At 44.6% G+C, this 20,261-nt stretch overlaps 1 protein-coding gene across 2 annotated transcripts in view; it reads right to left on the reverse strand.

Moving 5' to 3' along the window:
• API5 (apoptosis inhibitor 5) overlaps positions 1 to 15,317 on the reverse strand; it is a 29,961-nt gene extending 14,644 nt beyond the window's left edge. For both annotated transcript variants that reach the window (XM_072618445.1, XM_072618443.1), the window contains exons 1-6: positions 15,186 to 15,317; positions 6,848 to 7,009; positions 4,872 to 4,965; positions 2,969 to 3,034; positions 2,173 to 2,324; positions 1,382 to 1,588 (exon numbers count right to left, since the gene is read on the reverse strand). In XM_072618445.1, coding sequence (XP_072474546.1) covers positions 1,382 to 1,588; positions 2,173 to 2,324; positions 2,969 to 3,034; positions 4,872 to 4,965; positions 6,848 to 7,009; positions 15,186 to 15,254 — 750 coding nt within the window. In that variant the 5' untranslated portion in view covers positions 15,255 to 15,317. The remainder of the gene's footprint in view (positions 1 to 1,381; positions 1,589 to 2,172; positions 2,325 to 2,968; positions 3,035 to 4,871; positions 4,966 to 6,847; positions 7,010 to 15,185) is intronic.
• Between the last annotated feature and the right edge of the window lie 4,944 nt (positions 15,318 to 20,261).

Raw genomic sequence — 20,261 nt, forward strand, 5'->3', positions numbered from 1 at the left:
CCCCTTCCTCATCAAGTAGTACTTGTAGAGAACTGTCATGTAATTACCCCTTAAGACTTCTTCAGACCAAACATGTCCAAATCTTTCATTTGATCTTTATAAAGCACAACCTCAAAAGAATACAGCCTTTTTGCTGCCTTTGAGACACTGACCAGTTTCCTGAAACGAGGCACCCAAAACTGAACTAAAAACCCAGATGGGGCCTGACTAGAGGACAGTAACGCAAGACTACTCTTTTATTTTTATTATATGCCCTTTTATTTTTCGTGGAGTTTCATCTCTCTGAGTACAGCACAAGACTGTATTCACTTTCTTGGCCACCATATTACAATAGCAACTAATAAAGAACTTGCCAGGTATACTATAGTCCATACATCTTTTAGATTCCATGGAGGTTTCTCTATCTACAATAATGTTTTATATATTTCCAATGCAACTGAACAAATTTCTTTGCTTCTCCAATACTGTACCTGTGAGTAATAAGACTTTTCATTTCACTCTACTGAACTCCATCTTACTCCAATCTGGCCCAATAGCCTGTCCATGTCTTTTTGGTCCCTGATCAGCTCTGTGTCATCTGCAGAGCAGATCAGCATGCCAACGCCATCTCAAGTTCAGCTGTCACATACAGCGATCCATCTGTGGCTTTTTGAAGGCTATCCCATATGCCTGGAATGCACTCTCTTTTCACCGCAGCTTTGTACTATCTCCAGTTACTTTCAAAGTTCAGTTGAGTCCAAGGTTTTAAAACTGCTTTTTTTACCTTTTCTTAATTCCTAGTGCTACATTTTCAGATTCAACCCCTAAGCACCTTAAGCTTCTTCTAATCCCTCAAAATGCCAAGGCCTGCCCCTCCATTGACTGGCTATTAATCCTTTGTGAACGTGGCTGTTTTTATGCTGTCTCCTTCATGAGGCTATGAGCTTCCTGAAAGCAGCGACTGGCTGTTTTTCTTTAACCTCCCCTCCCTGCCTCCAGGCACACAGCTGGTGCTAATGAGCTGTTGAACTGAACTTAAACTCTCCACTTTCCAAAAAGGAAAGAAGTCCAGTTTTGGGGAGGTAGATGAGTTCTCAGAAATCTTTTCAGTCCAACCTCTCCAAACTTTTCCTTCAATACTTCTGACAAGTGATGATCTCAGCCTGGGCATGAAGACTTCTAATGACTGAGGAATTCCTGCCTTTCACAAAGCCCAGTGCTCCTTGTGGGAAATCTCCTTGAATAACTGAGTTAAAATGTGCTTCCTAGAATGTCTGACTATTGGCCCTCCTTTTGCAATCCAGGCCCCAAGTGGAATAAGCCTAATTCTTCTTCTACGTGTATTTGTGTCCATCTTTATGTGTGACTTCAGTTATTGAGAAACAAATAAAAGAGCACTTACAGAGAAGAGTGGGACAGCCTGACGTGTGCATTGTAGAAGTCTGTCCACACAGTCGGGATCCGCTGGGTTGAAAGTCTGCTCCAGATCAGCCTGTTCAGCCACTAACTCCACAAGCTGCTGCCGGCCACTGACTGTCTGCAAGCTTCTCAGCCCAGACAGTATCTTCATGAAGAGAACAAACTCTTCGCCTGTCACATCTTCAAGGACCTTGGAGAAACAAAACAAGCCCAGAATACATGCAGGTGATGCCCGGCTACTCAGCAGCTGCCGACATCTCACAGAAGTCACTTCACGGAGGGAAGGCCAGGCTCCCAAGGTGGGCTCCTCAGTGCAGGGAGCCGGCCTTCCAAATGGAGCGCCATTCCAATGGGATGGAAAACAAAGGGAGTGTTCTGAGGGGGATCAAGCAAGACCCAAATCAGCACCTGAACAATCACAGAGTGCTCTCCAAATCTAAGTGGGCAGACAGAGATGCTTCACAGGCTTTCAATGCAGTCTCTGTGCCAGCACCACTTAATGTGAAAAGGGAAGGTTCTGACTGTGTTGTAAAAAACGAAGGGGATCCTTTGAAGTGAAAATGAATGTTCATAATGTGCCTTTAAGAATAATATTTTAAGTATTTCATTCGAGTATCATTCAATCAAAAAATCATCACCCAAGAAAGACACAGTCACTAAATAAGAAAGGACACTGACACTCTTGGTGAAATCTGAAAATATCATCACCATCCACTTCAAAGAACACAGTTCTTACATGGTCACAGACTAGATTACGAAAGGACTGGCATCTACCTTCTTAGACTCAGTTAATATGAGTTCTTCTACTTCCTTTGTTAACACTTCATCTGGCAAGGTCTTAAGTTTTGTGGAAAGGAATTTGATGGCACGTTCTCGGACAATGTCTTCCCCTTGAAGAATCTGACTGAACAAGCCTCCCAATGTCCCTGAAAATACACACAAAAAAGGGTAAACTAAAGCAATGCCAACAATGCCATACTGTCTGAGATAAATAGGAGCAAAACAAAATGCACTTCAAAGCATCCCCAGAGAAACAGAGAGCATTTGATCCCAAATCAACTGAGTGCCAACAAACTACCCCCAATCCTATGAGCTGCCAATAAAGCCTAGTTTAAAATGAGCTCCAGAATGGGAAAGATGAACACGTGTTGTTTTTGTGAACATGGAGTAGTAAGGTATTAATGAGTTTTCAGGTACTCCCTATACTACATATAACCTATCTTCTTCCTAAAGATGGTTTATTGTTTTACGTGTTTCTTAAAAGTGGATAAAAGGAAGTATTACTGACAAACTGCTAATAAAGTTATAAGGAAAATTCTGAATTCTTACCATCTCTGCAATCATTTCTGATGACCTTATCAGGATATAAGAATCAACTATGCAACTAAATAATTAAAAAAAAACACACAGAATTTCCATAACCTTGGAGATAAAATCTTGTTTTGGAGAACAATACTAAATTCTAGATTATATTCTTAATTCCTACAGAGATCTTTAAGGACCATACGTTAAACACACGTTCCTCTCTTAAAAGAGAAGGTATTTCTCAATTCAGAATTCGGTCTATTACCTTTAGCATCCATCTTAAAAATACTCAGCAGGGCATTGTTCACCAGGTTAAATTCTGCAGAATCATCTAGAGAAGAAGTGGCACAGAGTTAAAAGAGAGAAAAGATAAAAACCAAGCAAAAAAACCCCCAATTCTCAAAGAGCAAGCCTGTTTCATTTCTGATTTCCATGAAGCACAATTTTTTCTAGAAAGGCATGAGTTTATGAGTTTAATTACTATCTCTATGCAGATGTGTCTCAAGTCTCATCTCCCTCCTGAGGTATTGTCCCCCATCACAAACTATCACCTGGATGTCCCAAATGTATCTCAAATTCCCCATGTCCAAGCATCTCTCAAACCCATCACCTCTCTTCTCCAAACTTCCCTATCATGCTTAAAGGCACCACCATTCTGCCAGTCACACAGGGCAGTACCCTCAGTGAGTGGCTCTTCTCTCTCCTTCACCCCACATATCTAACAAGGAACCAAATCTTTTCCATTCTACTTAAAAAACATCTCTCCTATCAATCACCTCTCTACTCACAGGATCACCATGCTTATCCAGGCCCTCCTTCTCTTTAAGACTACTGTATTTAGTCTTTCCTTCCCCCCAAATCTCTTCTTTCCCCAAACTCCTCTCCTTACAGTTGCCAAAAAGATTTTCCTTAAATACAGATCTGACTTGTGCTAGTCCAGAAAACCTGTGGCCTCAAGGCTACATGTGACCTTCTAGGTCCTTAAGTGCAGCCCTTTGACTGAATCCAAACTTCAGAGAACAAATGCCCTTAATAAAAGGATTTGTTCAGGAAAACCTGGACTCAGTCAAAAGGCCACACCCAAGGACCTAGAAGTTCACATGTGGCCTCAAGGCTGCACATTTCCTACTCCTGTGCTAGTCTCTTACTCAATAAACCACAATGGCTACCACCCCTATGCTCAAACAGAAAATATTCTTTTTGGCTTTTAAAGCTTTTTACAGACAGGCGTCAACCTATCTATACAATCTCATTATATACAGGATTTGCTGCCCAAACATAAGTAGTGTCAGCTGATTTAATAAGAGGCAGGGTTGGACTCACCACAAAATCTTCCAGTTATTCCAACTGGTCTTGTTCCTCGTCTCCAACACTCCATCTCTGGTCTCTGCCTTTGAATGGGCTGCTCCCAGCCCTGGCATCTATTCCTCTCACTTCCCAATTCTACAGTTCAGCTCAAGCTGTCACATGGCATGAGACCTTTCCTGACCCCCAACTGTGTCTCCCCACCCCATTACTTTCTATCTATTTTGTATGTATTTACACACATGAATGTGGTCTTCTTTAACAGAACGCAAGTTCCTTGAGCATAGAACTATTTCATTTCTTGTCTGTCTCTCCAGTGCTCAGCATAGCTCCTGGCATGCAATCAGTACTTAATAAATGCTCATCATAGACAAGAGCTATGGGAACAAATGAAGAGTATGCCACTCTTAATGTAAGACTTTGTGTAGTTCAAGTCTTGCTGAAGAAACATGAGAAACTTGCCTAGAGGTTGGCAGTAAGCAATGCCATATCAGTAACCAGCTGGCTGGGATTTTTAAAGAACAAACACAACTCCAGGTGAGGTCCATCCCCTGGCCACCTCAAACCAAGGCCACCTCCGGGATGAACAGAGGACTCAGTGTCTAACACTGGTAAAGTTCAATGATGAATATTTTCCCGATTGCTTTGTTAAGTCTAAACAACAACAAACCCACAATAAATCACACCCTGGTGTGTAGTCTTTGCTGCTTTCTTTCCAAAGTGGAAATGCTCACACTGAAAACTTACAGCTCTCTCAAGCTGCTCCAAGCTTGCTCCAGCACAGCCCTGGCTACCAGTCACAGACCAACCTTGCCTTTAGGACAGCAGACACAGAAAGGGAAAAAGAGAATCCGAGATCCCACCTGTCTGCAAAAGCTGAGTCAGAATGTCCGCCACTCGGGGAAGGTTCTCTCCTGTAGCAAACTGGGGCAATTCTTTAATCGCCTGTCGTCTGATCTTTTGTTAATGGAAGAAAAAAGTAACATAAATTCATCATTTTAAAATGTAATCTACAAAAAGAAATCATCCACCCTAAGCAGTCTTAGATTAGAGATCTCATACAACCCATATGTAGTGCCCCACCACAGGTGAACCACAGAGAACAGATAATCCCACTGTTACAAGCTTCAGAGGCAGAACAGGAGTGTTCCTAGCAGTTTCAGAAATCTTCTGCTGGTATTTGGTCACTGAAGGCTTTCCAAGTAGGCAAGTGACAGATACTAAAGAGAACAAAAAATGAACTGCAGACTGTGGGATCTGAGATGACAAAGCTGCTGCTGCTTGGTAAAATGACTCCTTGGTAGTTTCTGAATTAACTACTACCCAGAAACCCCAGGAGCTGGAAGGTTATATGAATTAATCATTCAAAAAGCCAAACAAAAACATCCAAATCCAAACTTCATTAGGGCCATTAGGCAGTACCTACTGCTGATGACTCATTAGTTTCATCTGGAGTCTGAGCAGTGCCTCATTTCCTTAGGAATTTGTGCTAGGAGAGGGATGTAACTTGTTCTAAGAATTAAAAGGGCATAAAAAGTACTCCCCTCCTTTACCTTGCCTATTACTAGGATTACTAGGCAGTCACTCTAAGGATCTCTGGTTCAATTAGTGTGGGCACTTCTGACTGTGAAAAACTGAGACATTTCCTAAAGCAGTCTTTAAAAACAATTCACTTGGTGGTCAGCCTTCTCATAAGAGACCTCAACAAGGTGAACTGAGCTGGCACACCAAAAAGAGTGAAGCCACTGCCTGATGGGTCTGCATTCAAAACCTTTTCAATCTGATAGGCAGGACCTGCCTGAAGTGCAATGGTAAAGCTTTCCAGAACCAAAGGTCAAATACATGTTCTAAGGAGAACAGAAAAGGTAAATGCTGACAATTTTTTCTCTTATAAATTAGCCTTGGGAGGACTTATTAGACTTAAAATCTGACAAGTATAATGGCCCCTTCCCTAAAGTCCTTATCTGATACCTCCTTCTAACGTGGAGGATTTTCAGAAAGATTTCAATGGAGTAAACTCTGTCAGCCCCAACTAGGGTGGAAAGCCTTTAAGTACAGGTTTGGTGGCTTATGTGCCTGTCACCTGAAGACCAGATTAACTAAGTGGACTCATCACCTGGCATACTCACCAGGACGGCTAAATTTATCAGCCATATTAATTCTCAAAGATTCAGTCACAGAAAGAGTGTGCACTGGTAGAAGGAAAAACCAGACTGATGAAAATCATGCATTCTTAAAGTACTGAACCAAACGGACACAGGTGATAATTCTTATGGCAAAACATGCTGCTCCCTAATTTTAAGTCAACACACCAGTTTCACAACAACTACTAGATACACCAAACTCACAGTATCCTACATCCTGCTATATGTGGTGCACATGTCTATCAGAGTAGCAACCTGCCATCATGGGCCAAGCAAAGGAGTCGGAGGATCTTGGTCCACATTTCAGATTAGCTCCTCACTGATCATGTGCTCGTGGGTAGTTCCTTTAACATCTCTGAACCCTAATTTCCTTATTAGTAAAAGAGGGAGGATAAAATATTGCACCACCTACCTCACAGAGTTGCTTTAAGGAAAGTGTTTTGAAAAACTTTAAAAGCACTATAGAAATGTGAGTTATTTCTGTTATTATCTAGGAAAATGAACTTAAAAAGCTAATTATCTTTTCATAAGAGTAATAAAGCATGGCCAAAGTATGGAAATCATATCTGATTTCTCAGTTCACTTCTGAAGTTCAATATACCCATTAAAGTGACCAACTACAGAAAACCTGCTTGGAGAATTTTAAGAAAACACCATCTTTAGGCCTCCTACAAAGTTTCTAATAAAATACTTACTGACACATCTTCATCTTCACAGAGATCTAGCTGTGCATTAATAGCAGAATCAGCCAATTCTGGGAAATGCTTGAAGAATTTTGGAATAAATTGTGCTGCTAATCTTTTTTCCTTGGTGCCTCCTTTCACACCATCTAAGATCACCTGATAGGCATCCTTGTGCTGAAAAAAAAAAATACAGAAAAGTCACATTGGTGATTAGGAGATGGGTGAGTATAGGACTGCATCAAGACTGATCAAACCTTTGCTCTATAGAATTTTACAGCATGAGGAAATAGGACTATTCTGTGATTTTTTTTTTAAATGAGCACAATCCACAGGAATCTCCATTTTAGAGGCTAGGTCCCCTCAAATGAAGTTGAAAAAGAAGAAAATTAATTTATTAACTAGGAGTAGAAACTTTCCCAACTATTTTGAGTGCCTATTATGCTTGATTTGGCCACATGGTGCAGATATAACCAATTATCAAGGCACGTCATGAAATTCACACCTGCAAATGCACAAAAATCGAAACGGATATGAATTAAGTCACTCTGAAATCAGGCAACTTCAAGGATGTTTAGAAGACTTACTACCACTGGGAGCAAGCTTTCCCTCTTTCCAGTCCTTGTGTCCCATGAACCATTTGAATTATCTAAGCAGCAGAAAGACTTACCACTAGTTGGGGGCACCCTTTCTACTTTTCCTAAATAGCTAAACTGACTACACAGAGTTTGGATGAGACTGACATCAACAATTCCCTTCCTTCCAAAGAGATGCCAAGTGTATCTTACCAAGTCCCCTGCCACTGTCATCTGACCTCCTTTTATAACCTACGGGCCCCAGGCCCTTGCCCTCTTTCCTACCACTGCATCCTCTGAACTTCTTCCACCTGCAGCTGATCTTCCTTTTATATGTTCTCCCCTGTCAGTGTGTGTGCTTCGAGAGCAGGACCTCATACTCATACTCAGCTGGTGATAAATGCTTTTTCATGAATTCATTCATTTCAGAAGATGGAAACAACAATACCCACCACGAATCAAATTCTTACATGATACAGTCAGTGAAATAATACATCAAAACTAACGACCATCTAATACCCCACAAAAAAGAGCCCAAAGTTCATTTCCCTTTAGTTTTCCTCTTAGAGGAAGCCCCAAAATCTTAGCTAAGGAAGAGACTGAACGGTCTAACCAGTACCTGAACAAGCATGTTGTCCACACTACACCTGTTGTCTCTGCTTACACATCTCTAATGCAAGGAACCTACTCTTTCCACATGTTGTTCATTCTATTTTTGGATAGCTATAATTTTTGAAAGTTTTCTCATTTTAAAAAAACTATTGGAGGTTTATTTTGGTGAAACCTAGATGACTTACTGTATTAAATTATTTGTTTGAATTTACCCAAATGTTTTAGAGCCTGAAAAGACATTTCTGGATCCTGACTTGGTAATCAAATATGAGGGGTGTCACTGTTGGCTCGGTGTTGTCTAGCAGCACTTCTTAAACCCTGTATGGTGTTGCAACCTGCAGTTTAAGGAGAACTGAGGGGGTAAATGGAAAAAGTTTAAGAAGCTCTGAGGGTTGAAGGTGTCATTTGAAGTAGTACAGCATAATGGGAAAAGGGCTATATTTGGTGTCTGACAGGCTACATTCAATACCTGATTCTAACTTGTGGTAAGTGATTCAGGTTCTGCATCTGGAAAATGAGAACAAGATAGCTCTGGTCCATCACAGAACAAGAGCCACCAATATCTTCATCAATGTTAAACAGCACAGGACTAAGCACAAATCCACGGGGACTGCCACTGGACATTTTCCTTATGTTTTGTTTTTCTGTCCTTTGTTCTTGAAGAGAACCATGACATCAAGATGATGACATGACTTGCAGTTGACTTTGATTTGAGTGAGGGAGAGCTGTGCAAGGTCATCAGCCTCACTTTCTTCTCCTAAGTCATCTGGGTCCAGTGGTCTGATATTCATCAGGATGACTGGAGGTGGCCCAGGATGCAATGTGAGACCCTGGCCCTTTCAGGCTTAGGTCTTAGCACAATCTTACTTTGAGTGAGATACACCCAAACACCCATTCAATGAACAGGTCTTTAAGTTACTCAAGGGATGGCCCCTTTAGTCAAAAAAAAAAAAATCAAACTGGGATGGGAAGATCCTGACGGTTCTTGGGTAAAAGAGAAACAGTTACTATTTAGTTATTATATCCACTCTGTGCTAGGTGGGTGGGGACTTGTTGTCCAGCCTATGAGCTCCAGAGTGAACTGGGTTTAAGGCTTGATCTCTGAGTAAGAAATGTAGCCAGTAAACCCAGAGGAAAAAAGGCAGCTTTTGGACATCTTCCAAGTTGATTTGGAACAACTAATGACTATATTTTGCTCTGGGCATTCAACTAGTTTCAAACTCAGGAAACTGTGCTATCAGTCCAAACTGCTCCATCTTTCCTAAAAGAATGGCATGTGAGATCTTGTCAAATGTTTTGCTAAACTCGAGGCAAATTCTCTCTAGAGCGTTGCCAAGACCTACTAGTCAGGTAACTATGCCAAAAAAGGAAAGGAAGGTAGCCTGGAATGGTGTTCCTGACAAAGCTTTGCCGGCTCTTTGTGACCACAATAATTCCCCTGTAGATTATATGCTCTGGAACGTTGGACAAACTGAAAGTGAAGCTACTAGCTTAGAGTTCGCAGACTCTACTCTCTTTCTTGAGAACTGGGGCCTGTTCTTCTCTGACCCTGTAATCCTTCTACAATTCTCTACCAGTTTTCAAAGATCAATGACAATGGCTCATCAATCTCATCTGCTAGTTTTTTTTCAGGATCCTAGGATGCAGTTCACCTGAGCTTGGTAACCTGAACTCCAGCCGTTTTTATTCTGTACTTTCCAGTTCTTCCATCATACTTCTTGGCAGAGAAAAGAGAAGGGAAGAAGATTAGGCCAGCTCTAATTCTCTCCTCACTGTCTCATTTTCTCTCCCAAGGAGTGATTCTATCCATCTTGCAGTTTTCTTTTTTGATCAATTGGTTTAAAAATTCCTTTTTCTTTCTAGAGTTTTTCTTGCCAACATCAGATCACTCAAAGTTGTCTAACCAGAAAAGGAAATCAATCCCACAATTTTCTTTGGTGAACCATCAAACTATGTAACAATCATTACTGCTCCAAAGTTCTTCCTTAGGTCTAACCTAAACCCTTCACACAGAAATTTTATTTAAAATATGAAATTTTGAAATTAATAGCCCAACTGGAATCAGAGAAAGCAAATAAAAGCTTTAACTACAGCCTTTTAACCCAATTAAAATCCTAGAGACTAACAAAATGAAGTAGCATATAACACGAGATCTGCCTCACACTATTTGCAGGCTATCACTGAAAGGTAAGGGTTCTGGAGATAATTTCAACTGTGGCAATCAAACAATGAAGCTATCGATCATTTTGACATCAATAGTGTTTTACTTCTTTATAAAGACACTGGAACAAAACTTCTGTTACAGCTGCATTTATAAGGGTCAGTTATGAAGATAAAGAGAAAATAATTCAAAAGATGTCATGAATGGGTTTTCTACAGTAGACCAGGCAGTTGTGTTCTTAATAAGCCAGGATATAAGCCAGTCTCATTCTTGGTACAGTTCTCAGGTAAACACGTGTATTTTTGATGGTGGTATAAATAACTATGTTTCACCTAGCTTCTCGAAGAACCAACCCAACAAAATGCTGTGACTGCACTCTTTCATCTGTGGATCTCAAAGATCTTTACAGGCATGACTGTTCACAACACCTCCACGAAGTTGATATTATCTGTGCCTGCCTGATGAAGTAGGAAGTGCACCCAAAGGGCTGCTTTCTGGAGAGCTTCAAAGGGAAGGTAACTCCAGGAACATGCTCACGGCTAGAGCCTGGCACTGCTTTTAGTCTTTTCTTCTTCAAGTTCAAACGAATACATTTCAGATATTCAAATAAATGAAGCGCCTCTTTCACAAACTGTAAATCAGTTTTAACATTTGAGAAATTAACTATATTTATGCTCTTTCCCCTCGCAAATCAACTGAACAAATGAGTGAAGCCCAAAGAAAATCCCTACAATTATCAGAGTAACACAACCTGATTCAGGCCTCTTAACCTACCACAAAAGAAAGGACGTTCTCAGACCTCCAGTGATGGAGCTACACTGTTCCAGTGATCAGTCAAAGTAGTGATTTCCAAAACACAACCAAATTTCAAAAGTCGTTCATGAACAGTCATCTTAACATCTGATGAATGACTGCATTTAGGGCCCAAGGTGCTGAAGGAAGGAGCCTGATTCCACCTAATCAATTACTTGAGCAATGCACTACACAAACACATGGCTAATCCAGGTGCTGTTTTCTTTCTTATACTGATGGAAAAACTCACTTTGCAATTCACACAAAACTAAATTTGTTACAAATGACTCAAGAATTGCACGTGTTAGAGCAAGTTATGAATTTTTCTGGCTCAATTTTACAAAAAAACATTACAGAAAGGTGACTGGTGAATTATAATCACTACATTTTCAAACTCTTTCATCCTCTAGAGTGAGTGAAGGAAAAATTAGGGTTGGGACGACAACAGATGTAACAGAAATCCCATGGGCTAGTCCCAGATTTCTGCTAAGTAACAGAGAAACTTAAGATAGCTATAAGGATATTCTGACTAGAAAATTTACATTTTGAAAGCCTGAAGCTTCTTCCTTTAAAAAAATATTATGAACATTGGATAATATTTAAAAAGTCTTAAGGAAAAAAAACCCTAACTAATCACAATTTACACAGTACTTCCTCTCTAACTCCCTTTTTTATTTCTCTGTATTAATTCATATCCACATGGATGTGTGCTTCTACTGGGGCTGAGCCTGGACTTGTGATTTTATTGGTAAAGAAAACTTCTAGGTGAAGAAACCCCCTGAACCACTGCAGGTTAACACCTTCTTCACAACTTTTAGCTTGAAAAACTCTCCAGGGATACTGAAAGGTTTAGTTATCATTTTTCAGTTATTTCCTGCCATTTTGAGGGGTATGAGATTACCATTTCAACCCTGGTTTAGTAATTTTCGTTGCTTTTGAAGTGAATTGTTTATTATCTATTTATTTATTTGCAATTTTTGTTATTCTTAGCCTTATCATTATGCTCCTCCTGGTGATCAGACACTGTTCATATGAATTCTGTATCAATTACTTGTAGAAAATGAATGTTAAATTTCTATAATGAACTTTTCTTATTTTGGTAATCTTTTTGTTGAGTAGAGTTTTTCTTTTAAATAGCCAAATCTATTACTTTCCCACTAAAAAGAATTCAGTTGGGAAATAAGAATTGACCAGAATCCCTACAATGATAAATTATTTCATTTTCTTTTAACTTCAAAAAAATTTAATGTTCAGGTCCAAAGGGAAATTTATTGTGGTATATACTATGAGATGCCTAAACTTGTTTCTTATCTTACTATTCTCCACTACTACTCTCTACTATCCTTACTGCCAGAATAACAATTTCATTCCCTTCTTTTAACTATCCATCAGTTTCTCAAATAGTAACCTTCTTTTATGTACGTGGTAAGTTTTCCCAGTTCTTCCCTCATATAAAAGTTTTATAATTGCCTCTTTATAATGTTTTAAAATTATGACTAAGAAAACTCCCCTTCGTTATTTTCCAACCGACCCAACATTCTCAATAACCTTCTCTTTTTGTTCTTTTAATGATAACATTTAGTTCTAACACACAAAAAGTTCTAGAATTAAAAAAAAATAAAGGGGATCCAGCAGGAATAGAGGGGGAGTTAGAAGGGCACCCATACAACAGAGACAGCTTACCCAAATGGGTCATTCTCGATGGACACTCTTCCTTTCCTTTGTGAGACAAAGTCCTTGTTCAGCTGCCAGCTTTGAAATTCCCAAGACTGACCACCCTGCGCCTCTTTTTCTGCTCTAAAACTGAGTTCCCTTGGTCATGTACTTACACATAAAAAAACTACCTTGGGGAACATCACATAAAATCCAAATTCTCTGCCGTAGCAGACTCCCAAGAACACCCTCCCATCACCTGCCCCAGATTCAGGAGATTGGGAAGGAAAGGTAGGTTGATATATTCCATGAAATCTCTGCCATTAAAGGCCTGAGAACAAGTATGCAGAGAAGGTTGCATGGAATAGGTTGCATGTTTGTTGTCTTTAAAGAAATTGGTCAAGAATTCAGGGGTGTGTGGAGGGTGGGTTTGATTTTAGAAACAGAAAAAATGCACAAAGATGTAAATGGAAAAACAGAGCCTATGTAAGGGAGAAGGAACAATTCGGTTTGACTGAAGCAAAGAATATATCAAGAAAAGTGATAGAAATGCAGAAAACGTGAAGTCGGAACAAGAAGGCTGGCTTTGGATACAACACAGAATCCGGGGCTGGAGTGGACTTCAGAAATCAGCCGAGGCAGTCACAATGTATATGTGAGGAAGATAGGATCTAATGAGCTTAAACAATGTGCCCAGGTCACCGAAGCACCTTGCCTACGGTATGCTCAGCCGTGCTTCGGGCTGACTCTGCGCTGCCAGAAAGGACCTCAAGGACTAGGGAAAGATGAAGACAGGTTATCCCCAGTACGAAGACTTGAGAATTATCTGGGGGGAAGCGACAGATGAAGCCACAGGGGAAACAAGGTGTCAAAGAGAATACACAGTGAAAAGCCATCGTGCCTGCGGCCCAAACCTTAGGAAGAGTACTCTTTCGGGACCAAAGGAGTGAAATGAGCTAGGCAGAAGGTTGTTACAACAACGGGTCTGGTATCTTGACCTGGGAAAGGACAGTTAAAGAGCGGCCATTCACGTTCAAGGCGGACCAAAATAAACAGAGACCATTCTGCTCGTCCATAAGAAAGTCCCTGATGACTTCTGAGGGAAGCCTCAGAAATAACGAGGGCTGGAGCCAGTCTGCAAAAGTCTAAAGAGAGACCAGGAGGGGAAATGGGTGAAGCGATGATCATTAGGAGACGACTTTTTAACCATGTCTGTTGGCGAAGAGGAGCGTAGAAGGGAGAGGGGAACCTCGTCAGTTCTGCGGCGGAGGGGAAGGACGGAGGAGAGAGGGGCAAACTGAAGATGCCCCAACAGGACGGCAGTGGAGCGGGGTCCTGGAGGACGGCTGGCACGGACCTGGCCCTCTTTCCCCCGGCAATTTCAGTACCAAGCTGAAGCTCCGGCTGCCTGCCTATGACTCGGGGAAGCGCCAGGGGAAGACTGTCACGGTTAAACCTGGCGTCAGTCACTGACACTGGAGGAGAATCACCTCGTGGGGACCAACTGCCCAATCACCCGAACTTGCACCTGGGGCGCGGGGCGGGGCGGGGCTGAGAAGCGCGTCAGGCACTCAGTGTAAAGGCACCTGCGGGGCTACCGGTGCGGGCGTGCCGAGGCCAGGCCTCCGCGGTCCGAAAGCCCACTTCCACAAGGGAACACGGCAAACGGCCGGTCCCGGCGCCCAGGCCCGGGCCAAGTCCTCGCACCCGAGGGCGGGGCAGGGGAGGGGCCCGGGGTTCCGGCAGTCGCCGCCCCGAGGCTCCTCTGCACCCCGGAGCTCAGCACAGGCCAGGTTAAGCGGCGTCCTCTCGGCCCATTCGGGCAGACGCCGCGGTGTCTTCTCCGGCTCGTTTTACAGATGAGGACACTGAGGCAAACGGGGGGGCGCGCCCGGCCAGGGATCCCCACAAGCTGCCCCACGCGGCTCGGCCCGGAGCGCCGCTTACTGCCAGAACCGGGCGCGTCCCGCCTCCGGCTGGCTGACTCGCCCCCGTCCGGCCGCGTCCTCCGGCCTGCGTGGGCAGACCTCGCTGGCCGCCCCCCGGGCTCCCTCCCCTGGTCCTCCCCAGCCGCCACAAGCCCCCTCGGGCCGGTTCGGCCGGACCCGCGGCAGCAAGGAGGCCGCCTCGCCAGCCTCGGTGAGTGGTGACGGAAGGGAGGGCAGCCCGGCGGGAGGCCCGGGGGCAGGGACGGGCGCAAGGCGCCATCGATCCACCGATCGATCCCTCGGCGCCAGGCCCGGGCCGAGGGGGGCCCCGGGACTCATTTCCGGCTTGTACACGAAGGGAAACCGAGGCCCAGGGACGCGCCGCGGCCCGGGGAGCGTGCCCCGAGGGGGGCGGCCTAGGCCGCGCGGGGCAGGCGCGGAGGGCTGCGGAGGCCCACGGAGCGTAACGACTTTCCCCACATGGGAAACCGAGGCTCCGAGAAGGGAAGAGTCCTGCCGAGCACCGGGGAGGTTAGACAGGGGGGGAAACTGAGGCCCGGCGAACGGGGCCCCGCGAGGCGGAGGCGGGACTCAAAGCCCAGGAACCGCCGCGGCCGGCCGGGCCCGCTCACCTGTCCCACTTGCTCCGTGGCGTCGGCGAGAATGCCGTAGTTACGGTAAAGCTCCTCCACCGTGGGCATGATGGCCGGGTGCGCGCCGGGCTCGGGCGCCGCTCCCGCCGCCGCCGCTGTGCCCGGGTTCCCGCTCCGCCGCCGCCGCCGCCGCTCGCTCCCGCCGCTGCCGCCCCAGGCGCCGCCGCCGCCGCTGCCGTCGTCGTCGCTGTCGCCGCTGCTGCGCACAAGCCTGACGGCGTGCCCCGCCCCGCGCGCACGCGCATACGTGAGACGTGCCGCCGTACGGCCTGACGGCGAACGCCCCCGCGAGCGGCCTCCGCTCCGAGCGCCTCCTCCTCGGCGCTGCCTCTGCCCCCTAGCGGCCGGAGGAGCGAGACGCAGCCCCGCAGCCACGTGCGGCGCTCCCGGGGGCTGGGTCGACGTCGTCTCGTCTTAGGTAGATGACGGAGGAGGGGCTGAGGAGCGGGAAGGCCCCAAGGCGTTCAAACCCTTGTTTGTCAAGACGGGGAGACCAGCAGTTGTAGCCTAGGGATAGGGAAGCACACGACCCTTGCTTTGGTGACCCACTCGGGGACCCGGCCCCTCCAGGCTGTGGTCTACACCTGGGGCTGGGGGGAGTAGCCGGCAGGATACCGTGGTTGGGTCTGGACGGTGGTAGTCTGCGCAGACTTTGGGGGTGTGGACGCCCGCCTGGTCAAGCAGCCCCAGGACAGCGGGACGCTTCCCAGACTTCCCTCCAGCTGCAGACATGTGCTCCTGGGCTCCAAGGCGGATGCCCAGGGTCCAGAGGCCTGCTTCCTCCTGTCTGAGCACAGCCTGCTCCCAAACTTGGTCTCTGCCTGTTTGGCACACGATGGGCGCTTCACCAGCGCTGGACCAACAGTCAGTCAGCAGACGTCTGTCAAGCACCTGTTGACCGGTGTGCCAGGGTGTTCAGAGCACCAGCACTTCTGGTGCTGGAGCTGGCTCAGCCACTTGGATGTCCGCCTGCCTCCCAGCTCTCACCTGTGGCTTGTGTAGTGACCACACTTTGGTGAAATCATTTGGCAGGCAGGCTACGCCAGGTCGAAGATAACTCTGCGGCCTCATATCTGTAGATGAGTTAGGGAGGTATCTACCCCAAGCATGTAAAGACTTCCCCCAGTAGAAGAATAATTTCATCCAATATCCGTGAAGGCAGCTGACATACATATTGTAGAACGGAAGACATCAAAGTCATCAGATACATCTAGGGCCAGCTCCTGTTATCCTGACTTGTCTTGCCACCCGACCTCTATGATTCAGGAAGAGACTGAGGTGGATGACTTTGTCATTTAAATCCAATTCATGGGTAAGTCATGATGTCATCGCTCCTCTTTGAAAAGGAAGGGTGAACAACAACTTTGTTCCAGGCATCTGGCTAAGCCATTGAAGATATAAAGAAAAGTTAAGGATAGACATTGTTCAGTCTAAATGGGGTACAGTACAAACAACTGTGTAACAAACAAGCAGCATATTGGATGAATTGGAAATAATCCACTGAGGCAGGGTACTAGAATTAGGAGGGTTGGGACAAAGCTTTCCTTCCTAAAATAGGTGGGATTTTAGATGGAAATGGAAACCAGGGAAGCACACAGGCTGAGGGTCCCATACCAGTGAATTTTGGGGCTCAACTTACATACATTTGGTCTTGAAGATGATGGGGAGCCACTGAATTTATGGAGTAAGGAGGTGATGTGGTCAGATCTGTGCTTTAAAAAGATTCACTTTGCCAGTTGAGTGAAAGATGGTGGGGAGAGATTTCAAAAAGAGAGGCTAACCAGAAGGTTACTGCAGTAGTTGTGGCATAAGTGATGTTGGCCTGCACCAGGGTGAGGGCAGCGTCAGAGGGAAGAAGGAGGTGTGCGTGGATGTGTTAGAAGGTGGAATCGACAAGCCTTGGCAACACATTGGGTACGAGGGCTATATGTGAGATTTCAGAGTTGAGGATGATGTCTAGGTTCTAAGCCTGCATCGCTGGAAGGATGATGGTACCCTCAGCAGTAATAGAGAAGTTAGGAAGAGGGGGAGAGGAAGACAATTGGGCATGGTGAGTTTAAGATATCTATGGGACATCCAGTTCAAGATGTCCAATAGGTAGTTGAAGATGTGGGACAGGGGTTCAGTAGTGCTGGACAAATAGATCAGAGATCTATCTGTGTAGCGGTGATAATGGAATCCATGAAAGCCAATGGAATTACCAAGTGAAACAGTATAGAGAGTGAGTAGGACAGCTTTGGGAGAGGAGAGTTGCTGACTGTTAGCGGATGAGATCTGGATGAAGATCCAGCAAAGGAGACTGAGAAGGAGCTATCACACAGGTAGGAGAAGCTACCTGTTTATTATCTAAATAAATCTAGATAAGCTAGCCAACCACCAGCATTTTGTCAGTGCCTACTGTTTTCTAGCCCTGGTCAGGTGCTGGACGTTTGTGGTGGTTTTATGTCCTTTGTTCTTGAAGAGGACCATGGCCTCAGGAAGGTGATGCTGCGATTTGCAAGTGAATTAGATTTAAGTGAGGCAGGACTGTGCCAAGTCACCAGCCTCATGTTCTCCTCTGGAGCCGTTTGGGTCCTGTGGCAAGACACGATGGCCCCTGCTGGAGGTATGACGATAAAAGTGAAGTAGTCCTCAGCCTCAAGAACTTTCCTCTTATCAAGGGAAATGGCCTGCGCATAAATAAATATACGCAAAAATCAAAACCAGCTAAAACTGGGCTTGGGAGGGAAGGAACAATTAGGCAGCTCAGGAAAGGCCTTGCCTTGATGGTGTCTGAGGAGTGTTTTGAAGTTGAATTCTAAGGGACAGAAGTGAGTTGGGAGGCATTTCAGGATGGGGCAGTCAATGCAAAGGCTCAGAGATGAGAAATGTGAGATGTGTGAGGAAGAGCAGAAAATGCCAGTTTGATGGAACCCTTCAGAGCAGGAATAAAGGATAATAAGATAAGAGATCGAATGGAGCCTGATGGGGAAGGATTTTTAAGGCTAAACACAGGCATTTATGATTGCTCCTAGTAGACACTTAGTAGGAGCTTAATAGATGTTAACTGACTGTGTAACAATAAGCCTTTCTCTCTGGGACTCCACTGCCTCACCTGTGAAATTAGGAGGTAGGGCTAGATAATTGATGAGTCTGTCCAACTCTGAAAATCCGAACCTTCCATTCGATGAACTGACAAATGATCATTTTGCTTAATAATCAAATAATTAAATACAATTTGATGAATGTTGTTCTGTAGAATGGCCTAATGAGTTAGATACAATTATCACTCTTCTCATTTTACAAATGAGGACACCAAAGCTTAGGTTAAATAACTCACCCAAGGTCACATGACCATAGGTAAGTGTCAGAGGGAGAATTTGAATCTGGGACTTCCTGATACTTATTCACTCCACATTGTCTAAGTAAGGCTTCAGGGTGAGTGGAGTCAAGGACCATATAGTCTCTGGTTAACAACAGACAATCCAAGACTATTCACCTTTCCTATCCCCTCTTTAGAGTTAGTTCTTAGAAGTACTCTAAAGCAATTCATGTATCAGAGATAATCAATCCTGTCTGAAGATAAGTCAATGTTATATTTCATTAAGGACCCTAAATATGTGTGATAGCCCTTGGAACACTCTTCCTCCACTTTAAAATAGCAGGCAAATGTGTAGAAGCAGGGGGTGAACTTGCTTCTGGACCTGTGTGATAACAGTATCTTCACCTTCATGCTAATCTATGTGCAGTCTTCCCTGTCTACTTTTGATTGACACGTGAGGCCTGGTGATCCTTCTTCTGGTCATGAGTGATTGGCTGTTACTGTGGATTGAAGAAGGGTCTTCTAGATGACTGAGAAACAGGAAGAACTGATAAGGAAGGGGAGGCTGAGCTAGAACTGACTGTGCATGTAGGAGTTTTGAATGGACAAGTTTGCCCTTTTTTTCTATGTCATTTTCTGAGGGAGGAATACTGCTGAAAGCTGCTGGGTTGAGGTGGGAGAAGCTTTCCTATCTCCTAGCTGGCCTCCATGTGTCCCTGACCCCCTGGTGACTCTCTTACTGTTGTGTTTCTTGTTTCCTGGTCTTAACTAAATGAATATTCTGAGATGGGAGTGCCCAGTCAACTGGTGGGCCTGGAAGATCCATCAAAAGCTGTTCCAAGGTCCCACTGACAGCTGAGTCAACAACACTGTCAGAGGTGGTGGTACTTATTAAGGAGGCAAATGTATATATTTCCAATCGTGGTCCAATGGTGAATTGAGGGAGGGGCCAAGCTTAGGAACATCATGAAGAGTCAGATCCTATCTATACCAGAGGACAGCAAGTGGGGTAGGAGAATAGTGAGTCTGTAGGGAGTATTACATTCTTCCTCTTCCCTTCCTCCATGGATCATATCATCAGCCTCCCTCAGCTATACACACAAAGATGGTCACACCCTTGATCTTGCCATCTTCCACAAATGTGCCACTTCCATGTTAAAGAGTTCTGAAATCCCCTTATTTGACCTCACTTTATTGCCTTTTCACCTTTCCATCTGCTTTCCCTTGCATAAACCCACTCTTTATACCATTGACCTCCAATATTTTGACCCCTCAGTTCCTTCCCAGGTCATCTCTCTTGCACTAACTACTCTCCTCTTCTCCCCATCTTGACTTCTTGATGAACCATTCAACTCTACACTGTCGTCCTCCCTTGAATCCCTTAGCTCCTTTGTCATATCTCTGATTACAGTTAACCAAGCCTCTACCTTGGATTACTCCCACAATTTGTTACCTTTACTCCCTTTACATATGATACTGAACAAGGGTAGAGAGCCATTCTGACTTGGTCCACTGCAAATTTATATTACATAAACTCAACTGGGCCCTCACTACCTCCAGGCAATCCTACCACACTTCCTTTATCAACTCACTCCACAGCAGCTCTTCCAAATCTTTTCATCCTTCCTCAAACCTCGCATAGCTCTCCCTGCCCCTACTCTCATCTGAGAATCTTGCCTCATATTTTATGGGAAAAATTGAGGCCGTGGGTCATGATCTCCCTATTCTCCCCTCTTCTTCATTTCTTATCACTG

Source organism: Notamacropus eugenii, chromosome 6, assembly GCF_028372415.1.
Source record: "Notamacropus eugenii isolate mMacEug1 chromosome 6, mMacEug1.pri_v2, whole genome shotgun sequence".
Classification (NCBI taxonomy): domain Eukaryota; kingdom Metazoa; phylum Chordata; class Mammalia; order Diprotodontia; family Macropodidae; genus Notamacropus; species Notamacropus eugenii.